Source organism: Mesoplodon densirostris, chromosome 3 (assembly GCF_025265405.1).
Source record: "Mesoplodon densirostris isolate mMesDen1 chromosome 3, mMesDen1 primary haplotype, whole genome shotgun sequence".
Classification (NCBI taxonomy): Eukaryota; Metazoa; Chordata; class Mammalia; order Artiodactyla; family Ziphiidae; genus Mesoplodon; species Mesoplodon densirostris.
Window position 1 is genome coordinate 140800330 of NC_082663.1, and position 21857 is coordinate 140822186.

Sequence of the window (21857 nt, forward strand, 5' to 3'; positions counted from 1 at the left end):
CCACCTTCCTCCCGTTCCATCTACACACAAGCTTGCGGGGTCGTTATGACTCCATTTTACAGATGGACAAACTGAGGCTCACACAGACGGCCCACTTGGGGGCCGGATTTGAAGCCAGGTCTGGGGACGCCAGGGCCCACGCGCTTGGTACTCAACAACCCTTGAGGACATCCCAGGGAGGTCGAGAACTAGAGTGGTAAAACCCATGTTGCAGCAGAGGAAACTGAGGCTCACATCTTGAGTTCCAAACCAGATCCTGACTCTCCAGGTTCGACTCGTGACACAGCCGGTCTTATACAAATGGAAGCTGGATGGCGAATCAGGCTGGGATCCTGGCGGGAGCAGCTGCTCGGTGGCAGGGCAGATTCTGAGCTCTGACGCCTTTACCGCACAGACCCAAGTTCAAAGCGCTCAGCGTCTTGGGGTGGGGGGGTCGGGGGCGGCTGGTCTTGCCGGGCAGGCCTGCAGATTGACTTCGAGCCGGCCGCTGAGGAGGGTAGGAGGCACTGTGTGTCTTTAAGACCGTTTGGAGGCGGGCCCTGACGGCTGACTCCGCCAGGAGCTCTCCTCCCCTTTAAGGCGCGCGGCAGGGGCGGGGTCCCGACGGCCCCTTTAAGGCTCCGTCCGCGTCCGCCGGCAGAAAAGCGGCTTAAAGGCGACGCGTGGCGCGATGGCGGCGACCCCACGCGCGTGCCGGGGGCACGGGCGGCCCCTCCCGGTGCTGCTGCTGCTGCTGTTGTTGGCGCTGCCGCCTTTGGAGGGCCCGCCAGGCGCCGCCGCCTACTTCCCAGAGGAGCGCTGGAGCCCCGAGTCGCCGCTGCAGGCGCCGCGCGTTCTCGTCGCGCTGCTGGCGCGCAACGCGGCCCACGCGCTGCCTTCCACGCTGGGCGCGCTCGAGCGGCTGCGGCACCCCCGGGACCGCACAGCTCTGTGGTGAGCGCGGCGCCCGCGGCCCCGCATCCGGCCTGCTGTCCCCATCCCGGCGGGTCCACGCCGCGTCCCGCCTGCTCTCCTGGCACCGGGCGGGGCGGGCCAGCCCTACGCGTGCCTTTTGCTTGCTGTCTCCCATCAGGGCAGGCCAAACCCAGGCGTGCCTTCCTGCTTGCTTTCCCCCTGCCGCATTAGCACCAGCCGGAACGGCGCTTTGCCTGCTGACCTCTTTAGGGGGGGGGGCGGGCTTCAGCTCTGCCTTCTGGACCCCCCATTAGGGCATATCCGGGATCACCCGTGCCACACTGCCCGGAACTAACCCGCCAATCCACTTGGGAGCACACACAGCTTCAAAGGGAAGCCTGAAAACCCGCCCCCACACCCAGTTGGGGCGTTGCAGTGGCCCACATTGCACTTCTACTAACTGAACGTCTTTACGCTCCTGCTGCCGTATTGCTCCCTGAACCCAGCCTGAATCGGACCTTCTGCCTTCTGACTACTGGAGTGGGTGGGGTACGGGACGGATGGCGGAAGGTTGCGGGGAGTGGATCCTTCCTAGAAGCAGAATGGGGCAGGGCCATGATCAAGCCTGACTGGTGACTTACTGCTTCCTACCTCAGTTTCTTCATCTGGAAAATGGGGATACTAATATAATTCTAGTTGGGTTGTCTCTGAAGATGAACAAGTTACTGAGTGTGAAGCCCTTGCGCCTGACATCAGTGACCAGAGCTGTGGTTATTATTATCATTACTGTTATTATTGTCATCGTTGCTATCCTTGTTGTTGACTAACAGTTCTTTTGGGAGAATAACTCTCAGCTGATGGTCAAACTAGACTTCCAAATATTCCTTTTCCCTCCAGGCCGGATAATCCAAGCACCCAGTTGGTGTTTAAGAAATGTTTGTTGAATGAATGAGTGACCACAGCCCACTCCAAAGTGGTATTGCTCATAGGAGAGAATTGAGGAAGGTGGGGCAGGGCTGCATGATATATATATACATATTTATTAAGTCTCACATATTTAGTAGCGAATGTGGTTATAAGATCCTTGATGCCCCATAGTACGAACGTCATCTAATGTGTTTTTCCAAAATTAGCTTGTTTAATCCCCTCTACAGCCCAGTGAAGTGGGCCGTGTCCTCACCCCCTGTGTCGCAGATGAGGAAGTTGGGGCACAGAGCGCGAAAGTGTCTTGCCCAGGGCTGTGTAGCTGGTGGGAGGCCCAGCCAGGTCGTGGGAGCCCTTGTTGCCTTGCTGCTGCTCCTCCTGCCTGAGTCTCCCTAACTTCATTCACTGGCCTGTTCTGTCTGCAGGGTGGCCACGGACCACAACTCAGACAACACGTCAGCCATGCTTCGGGAATGGCTGGTGGCCACGAAGAGTTTGTACCACTCTGTGGAGTGGCGGCCGGCAGAGGAGCCCAAGTGAGTGCCAGGCCTTGCCCTGCCCCCTGCCCCCAGCTGGACTTGGCTGTGCCCCTGCTCACACACCCTCCATGACTCCCCGTCATCCTGGGCCAGTCCCCAGCCCCCAGTCCCTGATGCTCTAGCCCAGCTCTGCAGCCTTCAGCGCTGGCTGTGGCTACTCTGACCCCACCTCAGCTTCACCAGTGGGTCATAAGCCTCCCGTTGGACCTTTGCCCCTGCCGTTCGCTCCACCTGGAATTCCTTCATTCCTTGGTCTTTGTGGTGGACGCCCACTGCTTTGTTCCCTGTGTCACTCAGCCGCAACATCAGCTCTGCTGCTTAGTGTCCCCATGAGCCCCTGAGTGATGTGGACTTCAGTTCGTTTCACTCTTTCAGGGTTTATTTCTGTACCCACCCACTGCCTAGACCAGATTAGGAGTCTGGGAGGACAGGCTCCGAGCTTTCTTGTGCTTTGGGTCTTCTCTCCTAGTGTCTCCCCCTCACCATCAGGGATGTCTCTGCAAGGCAGTAGAGGCCCTTTCCCCTCTCCTCTGGGCCTTTGCACATGCTGTGCCCCCTACTGGGGACACACCTCCGTTCTCCTATTTTCTCCTTGCTTCTTCCCAGCCTTCAGATCCAGCTTACACATCCCCTCTTCCTGGAAGCCCTCTCTGACCACCCCACATTCAGCCAGCTCAAACCCTCTCTGGGCTCCAAGAATGCCCTGTGCTTCCCACATCACAGCCGCCTCTCTGCAGGTCCTACCCAGATGAGGAGGGCCCCAAACACTGGTCTGACTCACGCTATGAGCACGTCATGAAGTTACGCCAGGCAGCCCTGAAATCGGCCCGGGACATGTGGGCCGATTACATCCTGGTGAGTTTCTTGGCCAGCCAACCCATGGGTCCCCAGCCGAAGGTCTGGGGTATTCAAGGGAAGGCAGAGTGGTGGGATTCGGAGACCAGCCTTAACCTCATTTTACAGAGGGGAAACTGAGACTCTGAGAGGGGAAGTGAGTTGTCAGAGGTAACACAGCAGGTTAATGGAGGAGCTAGGATTTGATCCTTGGCCACCTGGATTCTTAATCGTCGGGAACAAATGGACTTTTGTGTCCCCAGCCAACGCCTGTAGTTGCACACTTGGGTCATCTCCACTTTTATCAGCATCACCAGTGATGTGAGTTCTCTCCGCAACCACGATGATGACCTCTGGGTCACTCCGAGAAGCAGGAGGATGGGATGGGGGCTGGGGGATGTTGGTGACATTGAGCTGCTGAGCACTGACTTTCACTTCCTCCTCCTGGGCTTCTGGGAAGAGGGGGCCGGTTGAGGTTTTGAATGCAATGTTGGGTTACATGCCCACAGATCACGGGTCTCCTGTGAGCTCCTTCAGCCTGGCTCCTTGACTTGGGCATGGTCCCCTCCCCTGGTGCGATGGGCAGGGCATTGACAGCTGAGCCTGGTTCGCCATGCAGGTTGAATGCAGTGATGCCAGCCTGACAGTGCCCGTGGTGGGTTTCCATCTATGTGCCAAACCTCAAGCTTTGGTCTCTACCTTCTTAATTTATTAATCAGCATATATCTATCGTCCACTCCCTGTGCCCTCCTCGTGCCGGGCCCTGGGGACACAGTGAGGATCAGCACAGGCTGAGCCCCACCTTCCTAGCATCCCAGGAAAGGTGGATGTGACCAGAAAACAAAACTGCGTGAGTAAATATCAGAAGGCGGCCAGTGCTGTGAAAGGCACTTGATGATATATCAGTGTTCTGGGGCTGCCACAACAAAATACCAACACTGGCGGGCTTAAAACAATGCAAGTTTATTGTCTTGCAGCTCTGGAGGCCAGCAGTGTAAATCAAGGTGCAGGCAGGGCTGCACTCTAGGGGAGGATCCTTCCTTGCCTCTTCCAGCTTCTGGGGGCTCCAGGTGTTCCTTGGCTTGTGGCTGCATCACTCCAGTCCCTGCTTTTGTGGTCACGTGGTCTCTTCTCCTTATAAAGTCACCAGTCACTGAATTTAGGGCCTACCCTAATCCACTATGAACCCCATCTTTTTTTAAAAGTAATTATTGTTTTATTTGTTTATTTATTTTATATTCTTTTCCATTATGGTTTATCACAGGATATTGAATATAGTTTTCTGTGCTAGACAGTAGGACCTTGTTGTTTATTCATCCTATGTATAATAGTTTACATCTGCTAATCCCACACTCCCAGTCCCTCCCTCTCCCATCCTCCGCCCCCTTGGCAACCACAAGTCTGTTCTCTATATATGTGAGTCTGTTTCTGTTTTGTAAATAGGTTCATTTGTGCCGTATTTTAGATTGCACGTGTAAGTGATATCATATGGTATTTGTCTTTCTCTTTCTGACATACTTCACTTAGTATGGTAATCTCTAGTTGCATCCATGTGGCTGCAAATGGCATTACTTTTTCTTTTTTATGGTCGTGTAATATTCCATTGTATATTTATACCACATCTTCTTTATCCATTCATCTATCGATGGACACTTAGGTTGTTTCCATGTCTTGGTTATTTTAAATAGTGCTGCTATGAACATAGGGGTGAATGTATCTTTTTGAATTACAGGTTTGTCTGGGAATATGCCCAGGAGTGGGATTGCTGGATCATATGGTAATTCTATTTTCAGTGTTCTGAGGAACCTCCACACTGTTTTCCATAGTGGCTGCACCAATTTACATTCCCACCAACAGTGTAGGAGGGATGAACTCCATCTTAATTTACATCTTAATTACATCTGCAAAGACCCAATTTCCAAATAAGGTCAAGGCCACAGGTACCAGGGATTGGGGGCCTCCCTTAGGAGGGGTCCTAGCAGAGATCTGAAGGAACCAAGGAGCCAGCCTCAGCGGGAGCTGGGGGCCAGTGTCCGGGGCAGAGGGAACGGAGCAGGGAGCAAGCCTGGGGCATTCAAGGACTGGCAAGGAGGCCAGTGCACCCAGAGTGGAGTGATGGAGGGGGTAATGCTGAGGCGGTAGGTGGGGGCCGGACTATTCAGGCCAAGGGAGGGATGCGGCTTTTCCTTTGAAGGTAATGGGGAGCCATGGAGGGTGTGTGAACAGGAGAGGGCTAGGTTCTGATTTCTGATTTCTGATTTTCTGAAGTCCCTGTGGCTGCCGTGGGGAGCAGGGCCTGTGGGGCAGGAGGGGGCGCTGCAGGAGGCCAGGGTGGGGGCCTGTATGGGGCTGTGGGTTCAGGATGCGTTCTGAGGCCAAGGGGACAGGCCCTGCTGGATGTGTGGGTGCCTGAAGGACCTCACGTCCTGGCCTGAACCTTGTGGGGAAGACGGAGCCATCTCCTGGGAGGAGGAAGGATGGAACAGGCTCCTCCTGGGATCCCTGTGAGTTGGTGCCTTCTCAGACCATTTTATAGATGGGAAAGTGGAGGCTTAGAGAGGGAAGTGACAGCCTGCTGGGTGGAGTCTCAGAAACAGTGAAGAACAGAGGTAGGACTCGAACCTCCCAGAACCATCCAGCCCAGGGCCACCTTGTCTGCTTCCCTGGGTTTTGCTTTCATGGTTTGACGTTGGCTGGTTTTCACCTTTTTCTCTCAGCAAACCTGGGTGGAACTCAAGGTTTTGGTTCAGAACTCAAAGCAGCTTTTGACATACCGTATATTTTTGTAATCGGGGACTTAAGTAATCCATATTGGAATGTGAAATCATTTGTCTAGTGTTTCTAAATTATTATTAAAATGGCCTCTTTTTTTCCCTTTTTACAAACACTGTGGGTGTTACTTGTAAGAAAATTTACAAGAAACAACAAGAAGCGTGGAAAGAAAGAAAAAAATCATACCTTGTAGTCGTACCTCCCAGAGAGGCTCACTCTCTGGCTGTGTTTTTTCACCTCTATGTGCTTCCAAAACTAGTTTCCATCACCCCAAAGGAAACCCTGTGCCCGTGAGCAGTCACTCTGCATCCCCTCCCCCAGCCCCTGGTGACTGCTGATCTGCTGTCTGTTTCTGTGGATTTGCCTGTTCTGGACATTTCACATAAACAGGATCATATGCTATGTAGCCTTCTGGGTCTGGCTTCACTCAACCTGATGTTTTCAGGGTTCATCCAGGTTGTAGCGTGTGTCAGTGCTTCACTCCTCTTTCTGGCTGAGTGATATTCCGTAGTATGGATGGACCACGTTTTGTTTATCCATTCATCCGTCAGTGGACATTTAGGTTGTTTCCACAGTTTGGCTTCTGTGGATAAGGCTGCTATAAACGTGGTGTGCAGATGTCTGTTCGAGTCCCTGTTTCCAGTTCTCTCAGTCTGTACCTAGGACTGGAATTGCCGTAACTCCATGTTTCACTTTCTGAGGAACTGCCAGACTGTTCTGGCTGTTTTCACTGCATCTGTATTCCAAGGTCACAAATTCAAATGTCCACAGGGGTCTGGGCAGGAACATAACAGGACCGCACGGCTTGTCCCAAGGGGCAGCCAGCTCCCGTCTCCAGCTGGGGCTTGCCACGTGGGAATGCCCTTCCCATGTTGCTGGAGAAGGCAGAGATTCTAGTTTTTACTCTTGTTTATGGCAAGTGATTCACACGTTCTAAAAATCCTGCATGGGGAGCTTCCCTGGTGGCGCAGTGGTTAAGAATCCACCTGCCAATGCAGGGGACACGGGTTCGAGCCCTGGTCCGGGAAGATCCCACATGCCGCGGAGCAGCAAAGCCCGTGCGCCACAACTGCTGAGCCTGCGCTCTAGAGCCTGGGAGCCACAACTACGGAGCCTGCGAGCCACAACTACTGAAGCCCACACTCCTAGAGCCTGTGCTCCGCAACAAGAGAAGCCACCGCAGTGAGAAGTCCGTGCACCGCAATGAAGAGTAACCCCCACTCGCCGCAACTAGAGAAAGCCCGCGTGCAGCAGCGAAGACCCAACACAGCCAAAAATAAATAAATTAAATAAATAAATTTTAAAAAAACACAGAAAAACCCTGCATGGGTAACGGAAAGCATATCTGTGGACCAGGTGCATTAAAAAAAGACCCACCTCCTAATAGTTGTATAATATATCATGCTGTGTGTGTTTTCACATCCCGGTAGACAGGAATGTCCTTACCTAATTGTTTTCTGTGGCTTGATTTTTCAGTTGTCTCGACACATTCTGCAAGGGGACAGCAGGGCAGGGCCAAAGTTTCTGTAGCCGATTCTCCACTGCTAGACTCCTGGGTCGTTCCCAGTTTGTGTGATGAGCCATCCTGCCATGAATATTCTGGTTGTGGCCTTTCTGGAAGGTGTTGGTGACATACGGTTTTGGGGGGACAAGCAGGCACCCCCCACCACGATGACCCTGTTCATGGGTTGGGGAGTTTCCTTCCCGGCTGCAGCAAACAAGTTATCATCGTTTTACCCCAACATTCAAGGTGTTAAAAAAAAAAAAAGCCTTATGTAAAGATCCTATTTTTACGAATTTTTTTGTTGGCATTTAACTTACATAGAAAAAAGTGTGGTCCTCCCAGCCCCGACTGTCCTCCTCATTGACCAGTGCTGCCCGTCTTAAAAGTTCCCATAAAAGGAGCCACGTGATGCACCCGCTGTCACTTCCCGTGGCTCGCCAGCACCGTGTGTGGGACCCATTTATGTCGCTTCGTGCTGTGTGGTCCGTCCCTTCTCTTGCAGTGTCATGTATTTCATCGTGTGAACGGAACTCTGCTGGTGACTTAGGGCAGAGCTGTCCATTGAGGAGCAGGTGGCTTCCAGGGCCGCACATGCTATTCCAGGTGCCCCCCTCCCAGGGCTCCGGCCTCTGCCCCAGCTGCTCCAAGCTGTGGCCTAGCCCGGCTCACTCTGGCGGCCCACAGTGATGCCATGTCGGGTGTTTTGCAGTTTGTGGACGCGGACAACCTGATTCTCAACCCTGACATGCTGACCCAGCTCATCGCTGAGAACAAGACGGTGGTGGCCCCCATGCTGGATTCCCGGGCCGCGTACTCCAACTTCTGGTGTGGGATGACCTCCCAGGTCAGGGGGTTACCGTGGTAGGGCAGGGGCCTGGGGGTTCTGGGGGCTGGATTTGGAGTCTAACTTATCCTCACACTGCCTCATGGTGAGCATTTGATAAACACTATTGTGATGATCCTTAAATAGACCTTGAGGGAGGGTCTACGATTGTGTGCCCCCTGCCCCTACACCCATTACTGAGGCAGAAACACAAATGCAGAGAGAGGAAGTGACTTGCCTGCCCTCACATAGCTATGACGTGATGGTGCCAGGGTGGGACTTCAGGCACAGCTTGATCCAGGTGTTCAAACAATATTCCTCTTCCTCCATCCCTTGCGTGGCTTCATTTTCAAACTCCTGGGGAATGATCTCAGCAGCATTCAGCCAAAGTCTACTCTGACCCTTGTCCAGTCTCCTCCTACCCCTGAACCAATTACTGAAGTCAGGAAAATGTCAGGCTCTGATTGTCCCACCCAGTGATGAGGGTGGGGTTTTAGGCAAAGCCAGGGAGAGTGAGGGGCCGGTGATGGAGCAGGGCTGTGCCAGGGGAAGGGGGCTGGGTGGCTAGAGCCAGGATGCTGACCCATCCTATCTCCTCCTGTCTTTTTGTTTTGAATTGGTTTGTAATTCACAAAATACAACGTTCACCATTTTAAAGTGAATAATTCAGTGGTTTCTATCTTTCAAAGTATGTCATAGAAATCTAAATGTTATATGCTAACAATTCCAGTTCGTAAAGGGTAGGAGAAAGGGAGAGGACTGTTCCAGAAGCTTTAAAAAAAATCTTTCTGAAAGATTGCCCCCCGACTTTCTTGAAGTCCCACTTCTGATGTTTAATTTTTAAATCAAAGGATCTCAAATATCCAGTCCCTTTTTCAGCTTTTTAATTTCCTTTCTCAAATGCTGCTTTTCTGATCAGAAGTATTGAGCTGGGTCTGCAAATGACTGACTGTTTCCCTGTGTTTCTGTGCCATTGCCCAGAAACTGAGGCTCTGGGGTTGGAGACTGACAGGCCCTGCTCAGAGCCCTGCACTCAGGGAATGCCCACCACAGCCAGAAACTGGCACCCAGTCTTACTCTCCAGGTGTTCTGTGCCTCCTGTTGTCCCGGGCCTCCAGCCTCACCTTTAGGGACCCCCATGCAAAACTCTGCCCGCCTCCCCACAGGGCTACTACAAGCGCACGCCTGCCTACATCCCCATCCGCAAGCGGGATCGCCGGGGCTGCTTTGCAGTCCCCATGGTGCACTCGACCTTCCTGATTGACCTGAGGAAGGCGGCATCCAGGAACTTGGCGTTCTACCCTCCCCACCCTGACTATACGTGGTCCTTCGACGACATCATTGTTTTTGCCTTCTCCTGCAAACAGGCAGGTGAGTCCACAGGGGGTTTGCCATCATGGGGTGTCTCTCTGCTTCTTTGAGACCAGTGCTGAGCCCACAGAAGGTTCACAGAACCAGAACTGCAGGGTGCAGCGATGACTTCAGGTGCAGCTGTATCCAGGTGTTCAGATGATATCCCCAGGACCCGTTCTCTCTCCAGCCCTGGCTTTGCTGGGTGGCTTTACTCCCCAGGTCTTTAAGATGCTTCTTATTGAAAGTTATTTCCATCTTGATATTTTCCTGTATTCCCCCAAATATCTGTGGTTGAGCATAATTGTTCCCTAGTCGTATACTTCAGGCAAAAAATAAAAGTTTAGAGAGGAAGAAAACATAGCCATATACTGACCTGTCATTTATTTTTAAACCACGGGTCAGCAAACTATGTCCCATGGGCCAGATCCAGCCCACTATCTGTTTTCATATGGATGCAAGCTAAGAATATCTTTTGGGTTCCTGGACCCAATTCCTATGTGTGTAGGTTGGAGGTGAGGGTGTATTCCCCACACCGACAAGCAATTCTGGGACCCCAGCAGGGTGTCTGAGAATTCAGCTCAATTCCAACTCGGTTCTGGCTCTGTCTACTTGGAGATAGCCTCAGATTCCACAGGTTAAGGGCCCAGTCCCACAAAACTATGTCCCCCACCCCGCTTCAGATGCTGATTGCACGTCCAGGTTGTCACCTGTGCTTCTGACCAAATGACTAGAAATCAAAGGTTCCTGCGACTCCTTCCTTGGGTTCTGCTAATTTGCAAGAGCAGCTCACAGAACTCGGGAAACCTGTTTACTCACTAGGTTACTGTTTATTATAGAAGGCTATAACTTGGGAACAACCCAGAGGAAGAGATGCACAGGGCAAGGTTTGGGGGAAGGGGCGCAGAGCTTCCACGCCCTCTCTGGGCACGGTCCAAAGGCAGACTTGAGTTGTTGAGACAGAACTGTTTGGCCCACAGACCTAAATACTTACTGTCTGGCCCTTCAATGAAAATCGTTTTCGTTGGGTTTATCACTTTAAAAAAAGATACATACTCATTATAAAATTTGAAACCATTCAGAAAAGGACTAACACAGAGATAATGTAACTCATGGTTTGTCCAACTGCATCTCATTTTTGTGCATAAATGTGCATCTTTACTGTTCACCCGCAGTTTTGTGGTTTGCTTTGTCATGGAATCCTGCAGGGACTGAGTCAGTACTGGTGCAAGGCGCTCGTTAACAGTTCTGGAGTTTTTTTTCTTCTTTCCTGGCACTGCGAACCCCTGTTCTGACTCCAATTCCCAGATGGAGCGCTGAGGTGGGGGGTTCTCTGCCGGTTGCTGGGAACAGCTGGACCCATTTACACTCTGGCCCCATGCTGGGCTGTGAGGCTAATGCTCTGTTCGGAGGTTGCCTCCACTGCCTTATTGCTCTGTTTTCAATTTTGATTGTTGTTTCCTTGGCTCCAGAGGTCCAGATGTACGTCTGCAACAAGGAGGTGTATGGCTTTCTGCCGGTGCCACTGCGGGCACACAGCACCCTCCAGGATGAGGCCGAGAGCTTCATGCACGTGCAGCTGGAGGTCATGGGTGAGTCTGCCTGCACCAACCTGGGAGGGCTGAGTCGCCTCCCTCTCCCTGCCGTCTCACATCTGTGAACACTGACTGAGTGTCTGCTGGGCGCCAGTCTCTTCGCCGGGCACTGGGAACCCAGTGGGTACAGGTGGACGATTGTCCGCCCTCTCACAGAGTGCTGGCTTGCATGCAGCTGTGCACGGCATGCTCGGGGAAATGAGGGTGGGCTTTCTGGCGGAGGTGGCATTAAGATGCAGGGTAAGTAGGAGTTAGCCGATAAGAGGATTGCAGCCGGAGGGAGCAGCACGTGCGGAGGCTGGGAGGCTGGAGGGGCTGTGAGCTCAGGAAACAGGTGAGGTCGGTGGAACAGAAGTGGGGCTGGTGAGCTGGGCAGGGCTGGCAGGCAGGGCCAGGGCGGGGGCCTCAGACATTCGGCTGAGGAGTGGGCCTTTTCCCCCGGGGCAGTCAGGAGCCATGGAGAGTGTAGGAGCAGTGAGGGCAGCAGATTTCACTGATGACCCTGCATGTGCGTGGCAGCATCTAGGACACAGCCATTTCGGGCCATTTTGTCACTCATGTCCCTGCCAACCTCCAGACCCACTATTGTTTGTTTAATATCTATCTTAACGGACACTTTTTTTTTTAAACTTGAATACATTTTTATTTATTTTTTATTTTTTATTTATTTTTTTTGTGTGTGTTATGCGGGCCTCTCACTGTTGTGGCCTCTCCCGTTGCGGAGCACAGGCTCCGGACGCGCAGGCTCAGCGGCCATGGCTCACAGGCCCAGCCACTCCGCGGTATGTGGGATCTTCCCGGACCGGGGCACGAACCCGTGTCCCCTGCATCGGCAGGCGGATTCTCAACCACTGCGCCACCAGGGAAGCCCTTGAATACATTTTTAAAAGGAGACTACATATTTTTACCGTGGTTGCAAGCTCATGTCTTTCTAACACATATACATATAAATCCGTAGACTATTAAACTAGCAGCTGTCCCTCTGGTGAGGTGGGCTGAACACATAGGGCCGAGCTGCCATTGATGCTGCTTGAGGAGGGGATTCTGCCCCGGCTGAGGGTCTCTGAAGCAACCGGACAGTGGTACGGCATCCTCTTCCATGGGGGCCTTGCCCTGTGCTGACCACATCCCTGTGAAGGCCTGGGAAGCAGCATGGCTGTTCCTCCCACTGCACAGATGGAGAGGGTCTTGGAGGGCCAGGCCCCTGCCCTGAGGTTCAGTCCGTGCCCCAACCCCCGGGCCCGGCTCTGATCCATTTCTAGAAGGTTCTGTCTGTGTCTCCCCCTTGTGGCTGAAGATGGAATGACACCCTGCCTTGTTTTGTGGGGGCTTTGAGGTCTTTTGAGGTGACACCTGGAGGCTGCAAGATCATCAGGGTGAAGACCCCCGCAACAGCCAAGTGTCCGTCCCATGCAGTTGCCCAGGCTCAGCCTGACAAACCCACCAGGCTGTAGTCATAAGAAGTAGGTCTCTGCCTCCTGCCAAGTCCTGTGGGCAAGCGGACCCTGAGAAGCTTCTCCAGGCTGCCATAGTTTTCCTAGTTTAACTTTTCACTATATTTCCGTTGTTATTTTTGGTCGGAAGACTGTTTACGCTGCCGTTATAAATGGAAGGCACAACAGAAGCGTGAATATTTTTGTTTCTCAAGCGCCAGAGCAAATCACACAGAACAGACGGAAGGAGGGTCTGGAGGTTTCAGATATTTGTGTAGATCCTTCCTTACAGTTCTAGTGAAAACCACCTTTTTTCTCCACCTCTGTGTGGGTACCTGTTCCCGGGCTGTGCATGTGATTTTTCATGTGTTCAAAAATCTTTCGGGACTTCCCTGGCGGTCCAGTGGTTAAGACTCTGCGCTTCTACTAAAGGGGGCACAGGTTTGATCCCTGGTCAGGAAACTGAGATCCCGCAAGCCATGCGGTATGGCCCAAAAAAGAAAAAAGTCTTTCTTACAATGAAATTTCAAGCTTACAGAAAAGCTCAGAGCGATGCCCTCTGTGTGTGGGGAATCCAGCAACTTCCTTCCCTACCTGCTCATGAACAATGGGGTGTCTTTCCCAGTTGGCCCCATAAACTTGGCTCAGTGTAAATCCTGTTCTTTGAGTTTTAGCATACACAGCAGTGACAAGTCATATGTGTGCAGCATGATGATTGTTTTTATTTTATTTTTAAATTTTTTATTAAAAAATTTTTTTTCAATGTTATCATGTTTTTATTGACCAATCTGTGCCCAATTAAAAAATAAACAACCAAAAAATACCCTTATCTAAAAGCAGACAACTCGGGGACAGCCAGATGCAAGAGGTGCATAGGGCAAGGTATGTGGAAAACGGTGAGGAAGCCTGCATTCCCTCTCAGAGCTCACCATTCTCTGTTTTTAATAGCCTTGTCACCAGACACGGGCCAGGCTCTGGCCCTCCCCGGGGTCCCCCACTGTCGTGATTCCACCAGCTGACGGATTTTTTCCCTTTCTGTGCTTCACATCAGTCAAGCTGCTCAAGTGCGGTGTCTTCTGCCCAGTGTCCTCGTCTTTGCTGTCACCGGCTGCTGCGTGTGGCTGTGGCTCGTTCTCTTGTCTTGCTGCGTAGTATTCCATGTAGATGTTCAGCCACAGGTTTATTCACTCTTGGCTGTGTCATATGTCACTTTACCAGTCTTCTCCTGAGCGGCGTGGGGGGCGTTTCCCATTTTTCCCAACATTGCCATGTGCGAGAGAGGTCTAGACATGCATCAGTGGGTGCAAAGTTAGGGAATATCCACAAGGTTGCCCTCACTTCTTACACCAGTTGCAAAATCTGGGGTCCCCAAGACCATGTTCAGGTTTGATAATTCACGAGAGGGACTCAGAACTCACTGGAAGCGATTATACTCACAGTTACAATTTATTACAGCCAAAGGACACAAATTAAAATCAGCAGAGGGAAAAGGTGCATGGGGCAGCATCCAGGAGTGTTCTAAGCACAGAGATTCCTGTTGTCCCTGTCCCTTCCCATGGAGTCATATGGACAGTGCTTGCTTCTCCTAGCACTAGTATGTGACAACATGCATGGTGTACTGCCAACCAGGGATGCTTCCCAAGCCTCCATGTCCAGGGTTTTTACTGGGGCTCCTACACACAGATACAGATAATTGCCACGTGGCTAACCTCCATCTCCAGTCCCTGCAGAAATTGAGCCAATACCAAGTAGCCCAAGACCTCCACCCTAAATCACACTGTTGGCATACATACCCAGTATGGCCCAAGCCCTGAGAGAAACAAAGACATTTCCAAGGGCTTCAACCTCCCAGGAGCTGGGAGCAAAGGCCAGACCTCTCTGTGGTCAAGTTTAATTCTTCACCCTATGATGGGTCTAGGGGGTGTTACATTTTTTGACATGGCTCTCTGGAAAGGCTGCATTGTGTTGCTTCTTCTGGACCTAATATGCTCCGTTTTCCCAGAACTGATAAGAAAGAATGAAGAGATACCCCCACTTCCCATCAGCAGGTTCTTGCACCATCCACACACAAGCGGGCAGGCAGAGGCTGAGAAAGAGAGGGAAAGGGCACCTGGGATTTGAATTTGGGTCTTCAGATCCCAAAGCCTTGCCCTTGGGTCCTAGGCTCCCCTGAGGAGGACAGGGGGTGGCAGGGAGCTGTGATGGGCCCTGGATAGGAAGAAACCCCAGGGCACAGTGTCCTGGAGGAGGCCCAGGCTGCGAGGTGGGAGGTGCCAGGTTGACCCTGGGCCTCGCCCAGGCTTCTCCCAGACAGAGGGGCCTGTGTCTGTCCTTTGAGCTCACACAGGGCCTTTGTTCTTGGGGAGGCAGATGCCACACTCACCTTTTCTGGGCCAGCCTGGTAGATGACCAGGAGCCTCACCAGGCTCACAGTCCCCTGTGGATCTGATCCTTCTGTGGGAAACCGTCAGGGATGTACCAAGACAGGGCCCCGGGGATATGGTCTGAGCACTGCTCACAGCAGCTAAAAGCGGAATGATCGCAAACACCCTGAAATTCTTGGCATACCTGGGCTCATAGATGTGTCACTCCAGTCACATGGCCATCTTCTCCCTGTGTGTCTTCACACCGTCTACCCTCTCTGTGTGTCTCTGTATCCGAATTTCCCATTTTTATAAGAACCCCAGTCAAACTGCTTAGGACCCACCCTAATGACCTCATTAAAGATCCTATTTTCTAAATAAGGTCACATTCTAAAGTACCGGGGTGTCAAGATGCCAAAGTATCTTTTTGGGGAGGATACAGTTTAAGCCAAAACAATGTGTGTGATTTCAGGGCATCTTATCATGACATAAACCTCTGAGAGATTTATTAGCCCATTTTGTAGATGAGGAAAGTCATTCCTTTGTTCATTTTATGAGTTTGTGCCGAGCTCTGTGTTGGGCGAAGGGAGCCAGTGTGAGTGGACAGACCTGGTATCCGTCTGGCAGAGCTCATGGGAGATAATCAGGGAGCCGGGGAGGTAGGACAGCAGAATGAGGCTTTGACGGAAGCCCAAGTGCTCTGGGGACCCCTGAAGAGGTACCTGACAGCCTGGGGAGGTCAGGAGACTCCTCTGCTGCCACCCGCCCACCCCCTGCCCCGTCCCAGAAGGCCTCTTAGCTGATAACTCAGGGGGAGGAGGGGAGGAGGGAAGGGTATTTCAGTAAAGGCCCAGCATGTGCAAAGGTCCAGAGGTAGGAATGGGGGATGGGTAAGTCTGGAGCAGTGCCAACAGCCAGAGTGGGTGGGAGGTGGAGGAGAGAGACTAGCAATGATGTTGTGAGTGGGGCCGTGTCAGACAGGGTCTCCAGCACCAGGCTGAGGAGCTCGGGATGACAGGGAGCCACGCAGAGGGTGGGGAGGGGGCTTTGGAAAGAGGCTGGTCACCCCCCACTTCCCAATGACCCCCGTGACCCCTCGGCTTCTCTCTGCCGCCCAGTGAAGCACCCACCCGCGGAGCCCTCGCGGTTCATCTCGGTGCCCACCAAGATGCCAGACAAGATGGGCTTTGACGAGGTAGGCTGGGCCTTCCCTCAGGGGTGGGGCCGGGGGCTGACCTGGAGGGTCCAACCGAGGCTCTGGGCCACAGGTCTTCATGATCAACCTGAAGCGACGGCAGGACCGACGGGAACGTATGCTGCGCGCGCTGCAGGAGCAGGAGATCGAGTGCAGGCTGGTGGAGGCTGTGGACGGCAAGTGAGTCCCACCCCGCTGGGGGAGGGGCGGCTCCACGTGTGGGTGTGTGCACCTGGTGGGTGACGGCTGTGGAGCGGATGTGAGTCTGACCCTGCGCGGGGTGCTGGCAGGTCTGCGCACATGGTGTAGACCACGCCCTGGCAGCCCACATTGGGTCCAAGAGGGGTGCGCAGGTTGGGGGGACGGGGTGGCAAGGGGGAATGTCGCTAATGGTGGAATTGTGGGCAGAGAGAGTCTACCACTGACCCCCTCCTGTTCCCCCTTACAGAGCCATGAACACTAGCCAAGTAGAGGCACTGGGCATCCAGATGCTGCCCGGCTACCGGGATCCTTACCACGGGCGGCCCCTCACCAAGGGCGAACTGGGCTGCTTCCTCAGCCACTATAACATCTGGAAAGAGGTGGGTCCCGCAGTGGGGCAGGCCCCTCAGCCTTCTTTACAGCTCAAGGAGGGAATCACCTGCATCCCAGACAGTCTTCTCTCTTTGGTGAATGTGTCACCTGAACCCTGGGTGGTTGAACTGCTGTCCTTCTCCTGTGCAGATGTGGAGCCTGAGTCTGGGGAGGGTTAAGCCTGACTCTAGAAACAGGTAGGGTCTGAGGCCCAGGACCTCCAAGAGAGACCTCTTCATGTCCACCCGCTGTCAAATATCTAGAGCCTGGGCACCGTGCTCAAAGCTTACTAGTAGGAGTAATAGCCATGGCAACGATAACTAATGCAGACCCCACACATTGGTACCCCATTAGCCCCAGAGGCTCATCACACACCCTTGGAAGGAAAGGTTATGATGGGCGAGGATGCCAGGCACGGACTGGAACCTGGGACCAGCAGGCGTGAGGCCAGATGGGGCATTTGGTGTTTGAGGCGACAGGTGCTCAGCCAGGTTGCCCTCCTTTTCTGATATTCATCATGGAGGTCATGGGGCAGGGATTGCGGTGTCCAGGTAGCTGTAGAGCCAGAGGGGATCCAGGTTCAAGTCCAGTCCTGCCTCTGAGAGGGGTGAGCTCTGTGAGCAAGGAAGGCATTTCCCAATCTGAGCCTCAGTTTCCCCAGATGATGGAGTCACAACTACAGGGGCAGTTGTGAAGATTCGCTAGTTCATTCATTCTGGGAACATTTGTCAAGGACCTACTGTGTGCCCAGCCTGCTTCTGGTGCTGGGGACATGACAGCCACCAAGATAGACCCAGCCCCCTTCAGAGGGCTCACAGCCCTGGGAGGTGGAGAGACTGATGATAATCCACAAAGAAATGAATGACAATGAAATAAGTGAGAGGCATCTACAGGAGAGGCCCAGGGTTATGAATTATCCTCAACTGGCAGCTTTGGGTGATAGTCAGGGAGGACCTCTTGAGTAGGTGACAGGTGAGCTAAGGCCAGAAGGGTGAGAGGGAACCTACCTGCTGCTGTGTGGGGGAAGGGTGCTCTGTGTCAAAGGCACAGCGTAGGCCCAGGCCCTGGGTTGGGAAGGAGCAGCTAGGCTTAAGTAAGGCTGTGGAATCTGCTGCCAAGTTGTGAGGAGGAAGTTTTGGCCAGGAGGTAGATCCAAATTGGTGGTGGTGGGCTTCCCTGGTGGTGCAGTGGTTGAGAGTCCACCTGCCGATGCAGGGGACACAGGTTCGTGCCCCAGTCCTGGAAGATCCCACATGCTGCAGGGCGGCTAGGCCCGTGAGCCATGGCTGCTGAGCCTGCGCGTCCGGAGCCTGTACTCCACAACGGGAGAGGCCACAACAGTGAGAGGCCCGCGTACCGCAAAAAAAAAAAACAAACAAATTGGTGGTGGTGTGTGTTGCGGGCGGGGGGTAGTTTGCTTTTCTCCTGGTGCCCCAGAGCTTTTAAGCAGAACTGGCTCCGGGGTCAGGCCTGGCTTTGATCTCTCCAAGATCTCAGCAGGGCCTCCTCCCTCAGGTTGTGGACCGCAGGCTGCAGAAATCACTCGTGTTCGAGGACGACCTGCGCTTCGAGATCTTCTTCAAGAGGCGCCTAATGAACCTTATGCAGGATGTGGAGCGGGAGGGTCTGGACTGGGACCTCATGTGAGTGGGGCCTGGGAGGGGCCAGAATTCAAAGGTGTGGCCTAGAGCCTCTAGGTCGGAGGGCCTTTGCAGGTTAATATGTTGGGCCAACTTTTGGGAGCTTAGCAGGAGGACTTGTTCTTGACCCAGAAGTCTAGGGACCTGGTGGAAGCCTGCCAGCTCATTCAGGGTTTGGAGACTTGACTGGAGCCTGTGGGGTAGAGAATAAGGCTAAGATTTGACCCAGAAGCCTGGGGACATGGCTAAAGAACTTGGGGTGTGGCCTGGGGTGGGTTTGATCCGAGCTTGGATGCAGGGCCAGAAGCCTGGGGGCTTGGCTGAGTGGGGTATGCCCATGGGAGCCTGGGTCTCAGAGCAGTGCTAGGTAGAGTATGGCCAGCATATTTCTGGAACAGTCCCTTGGAACCTCATGTAGGTGGGTTGGTTCATCCTCGCCACCCCACCCCTGCCCCTAGCACCATGTGCAGGGCCCTGATCTGGGTTCTGGGCCTCAGACTCAGGACCCTGCTGTTGATAGGAGCAGTAGCTTCTCCCCTTCACTCCTGCCCACCTGCCTCACAGCCCTCTGAACCCAGAGCAGCTCCCCTCTCAGCTCCGCTCTCCTTCCTGCGGCACAGCCTCCCCAGCTCCACACCCTCCCTGGCGCCCTCAGAAAAAGCCCACTCCCCTCCCTGCGGCCCCAGACCCCTGTGGGCCTGCTCTCACCCCAGTCCAGCCACACCAGCCTCCTCATTGCTCCTCACCCACCACGGGCTCCGTGGATCTGTGCGTTAGCGTTCTTGGGTGGGCAGGTGGGACGAAGGTGACTGGGCCCCCATTCTGCATCCCAGCTACGTGGGTCGGAAGCGGATGCAGGTGGAGCACCCCGAAAAGGCTGTGCCCCGCGTGAGGAACCTGGTGGAGGCCGACTACTCGTACTGGACGCTGGCCTACGTGATCTCCCTGCAAGGCGCCCGCAAGCTGCTGGCTGCCCGGCCACTCTCCAAGATGCTGCCCGTGGACGAGTTCTTGCCGGTCATGTTCGACAAGCATCCAGTGTGAGAGGGGGTGGTGGTGGGCAGGTGGGCTGGGGTCTCGCTGTGGAGCAGGCCCGGGTGGGGGCGTGAGGCTCGTGGGTCCCAGAGAGGTGGCTTTTCCTCTGCCTGCTTCTTCCTCCATCTGGTCCCTAGCCGCCGCACTTCCCCTCCCCCTGCCACCCACTTCTGTCGCCATTCGTCTCGTGCCCCCCAACCCACTGCAGCCCCCGTGCCCCTCCTCCCCTGCAGGTCTGAATACAAGGTCCACTTCTCCCCTCGGGACCTGCGCGCCTTCTCCGTGGAGCCCCTGCTCGTCTACCCCACACACTACACAGGGGACGACGGGTACGTGAGCGACACGGAGACCTCGGTCGTGTGGAACAACGAGCACGTCAAGACCGACTGGGACCGGGCCAAATCCCAGAAGATGCGGGAGCAGCAGGCCCTGAGCCGCGAGGCCAAGAACTCTGACGTGCTGCAGTCCCCCCTGGACAGCGCTGCCCGGGATGAGCTCTGAGAGCTCTGAGGGGCGGTGGCCATGAATCCAAAGCAACCTGTCGCTGGCCCGGCCCCCACACGCCCGCCGGGGACAGCGGGGCCCCTGTGGACCCCTGGCAGGCCAAGGACGGCTCCCCACACAGGGCGGCGTCCAGCCAGCTCTTGCTCAGCAATCACGTGCATACAGGCAGCATTAACGGAGGTGCCTACTGTATGCCAGGAACAGGTGGATTGGGTGGCAACAGTTGGTGCGCCCAACACTTTAAGCGATTACTGGGTCCCAGGTTCCTGTGTTCTGGTAGTGAATGAGGCATGATTATTCCCTCCCTCAGTGATGGATCCAGTCATCAAGCATTATTGATCCCCCATCAAGAAGCAGACGCTAGTGATACACATTCACTGTTTGAATTCCTTCGAGTATTTATTGAGTGCCTACTGTATGCTGGGCACCATTCCAGGCTCTGGGACTAGTGAGGTAAACTTTCATTTATTCAGACACATATTGAGCACCTAATATGTGCCTGGTACTTGCGACACAAAAGTCCTTACTGACTCGGTGCATTTATTGAGTGCCTGCTGTGTGCTGGGAGCTGAGCTTTGTGCTAGGGCTGAAGATAAACAAGGTGCTTTTCACTCCTAAGTGGTTTCTTCCCCACACATCCAGAGAGCATCTCCTGTGTGCCGGGCACTGGTGATACAAAACAGGATGACAGCTGTTCAGTCAGCATCTGATCACCAACAGAGATGAAGGAGTCCTTTCATTTCTTCATGCAGCAAGCATTTATTGAGTGCTGGCTGTGTGCCTGACCTCATGGACTCCCAGTGGGGTTGACTGAGTTTGACTCCTCATTTCCCCCCACCCCCCGTCACCCGAGCCGTGTGCAGATAACATCCCTTGTCCACCGCCCAGGAGAGGGGGTGGCTCTTCCTTTGCCAGGGGCAGCCATGGGTTCCAGCAACCCCATGTCCTCATGCAAGGCCCCCCTGCTAGACCCGACCCCCCTGGAGGGGGTGAGGGGTGAAGCTGGGGGCGGGGTCTCCCATTCCCACTCCTGGTCTCAGTTGCTTGACCGCCCTGCCCTGCACGTCAGGTGTGGTCTCTGCCTGCTCCATGGGGTTCCTCTGTCCAAGCCTTTGGTGGGATCATGCGTCTGGGGCCTCGCGTGGGCTCCGTTGCACTGGGGCGCTACCCACAGCCTGGGCAGGACGTCCCCCGGCACAGGCTGGAGGACTCGCTGGGTCTTCAGCCTGAAACGAATGTCAGAGCCCGCCAGCGGTGCCTTGTTCTCTGAGGGATAGCTAACTGCTGTCTGGGTTGGGTCCTGGATAACTGGCTTATTTTGTATTAAATGTTCCTGGTTGGGTTTCACGTCTCTGTTCCCTTCTTGGCCCAGTGCTCTGCTCACCACCTGTGTACCACCCACATTCCCCGCCTCCCTGCTTCAGGCCCAGATGTGGGAGGAGACCAGGTGCGGCGGGGGGAGTGAGACCCCGGGATTCCATTGTGCCCCATAAAACTTCCCCAGAATAGCCCGGGGACAACAGATGGTCAATCTCATTCTATCCTGCGGGGTCAAATAACAGAATGAAGAGGGCGGCTGTCATAGTTTGGAGTCTCCAGAAAACAGACCCCAAGATGAGGATTTGAATTATCTTTGAGAGGTGACCCCAGGAAACCCTGATGGCAGTGGGGACGTGAGGCAGGGAGGGAAGGAGCCCTGCAGGGGATGCCAGTGAGCAATTGACTCGGCGGGGTGGGGGTGGGAGGCAACTGGGGGGCAGGGGCAGCATAGAGCATGCACCTCAGAGCGGTCCCACCCCAGGGGCGAAGGAGGTGGGGCATTTATCCACCCTCAACAGCATTTGAATTTTCTGGATCAAATAAGGGTTCTCAAGATTCT

General features: G+C 54.1%; 1 protein-coding gene across 1 annotated transcript; it reads left to right on the forward strand.

The window, feature by feature from the left end:
• The first annotated feature begins 594 nt into the window (after positions 1-594).
• Positions 595-21325, forward strand: COLGALT1 (collagen beta(1-O)galactosyltransferase 1). Its single transcript, XM_060093857.1, has 12 exons — positions 595-933; positions 2244-2354; positions 3095-3212; positions 8177-8311; positions 9457-9661; positions 11113-11232; positions 16150-16226; positions 16300-16406; positions 16675-16807; positions 18315-18442; positions 19273-19479; positions 19708-21325. The coding sequence occupies exons 1-12, from the start codon at positions 671-673 to the stop codon at positions 19973-19975; spliced, it is 1872 nt and encodes a 623-aa protein (XP_059949840.1). The 5' UTR covers positions 595-670; the 3' UTR covers positions 19976-21325.
• Positions 21326-21857: the final 532 nt, after the last annotated feature.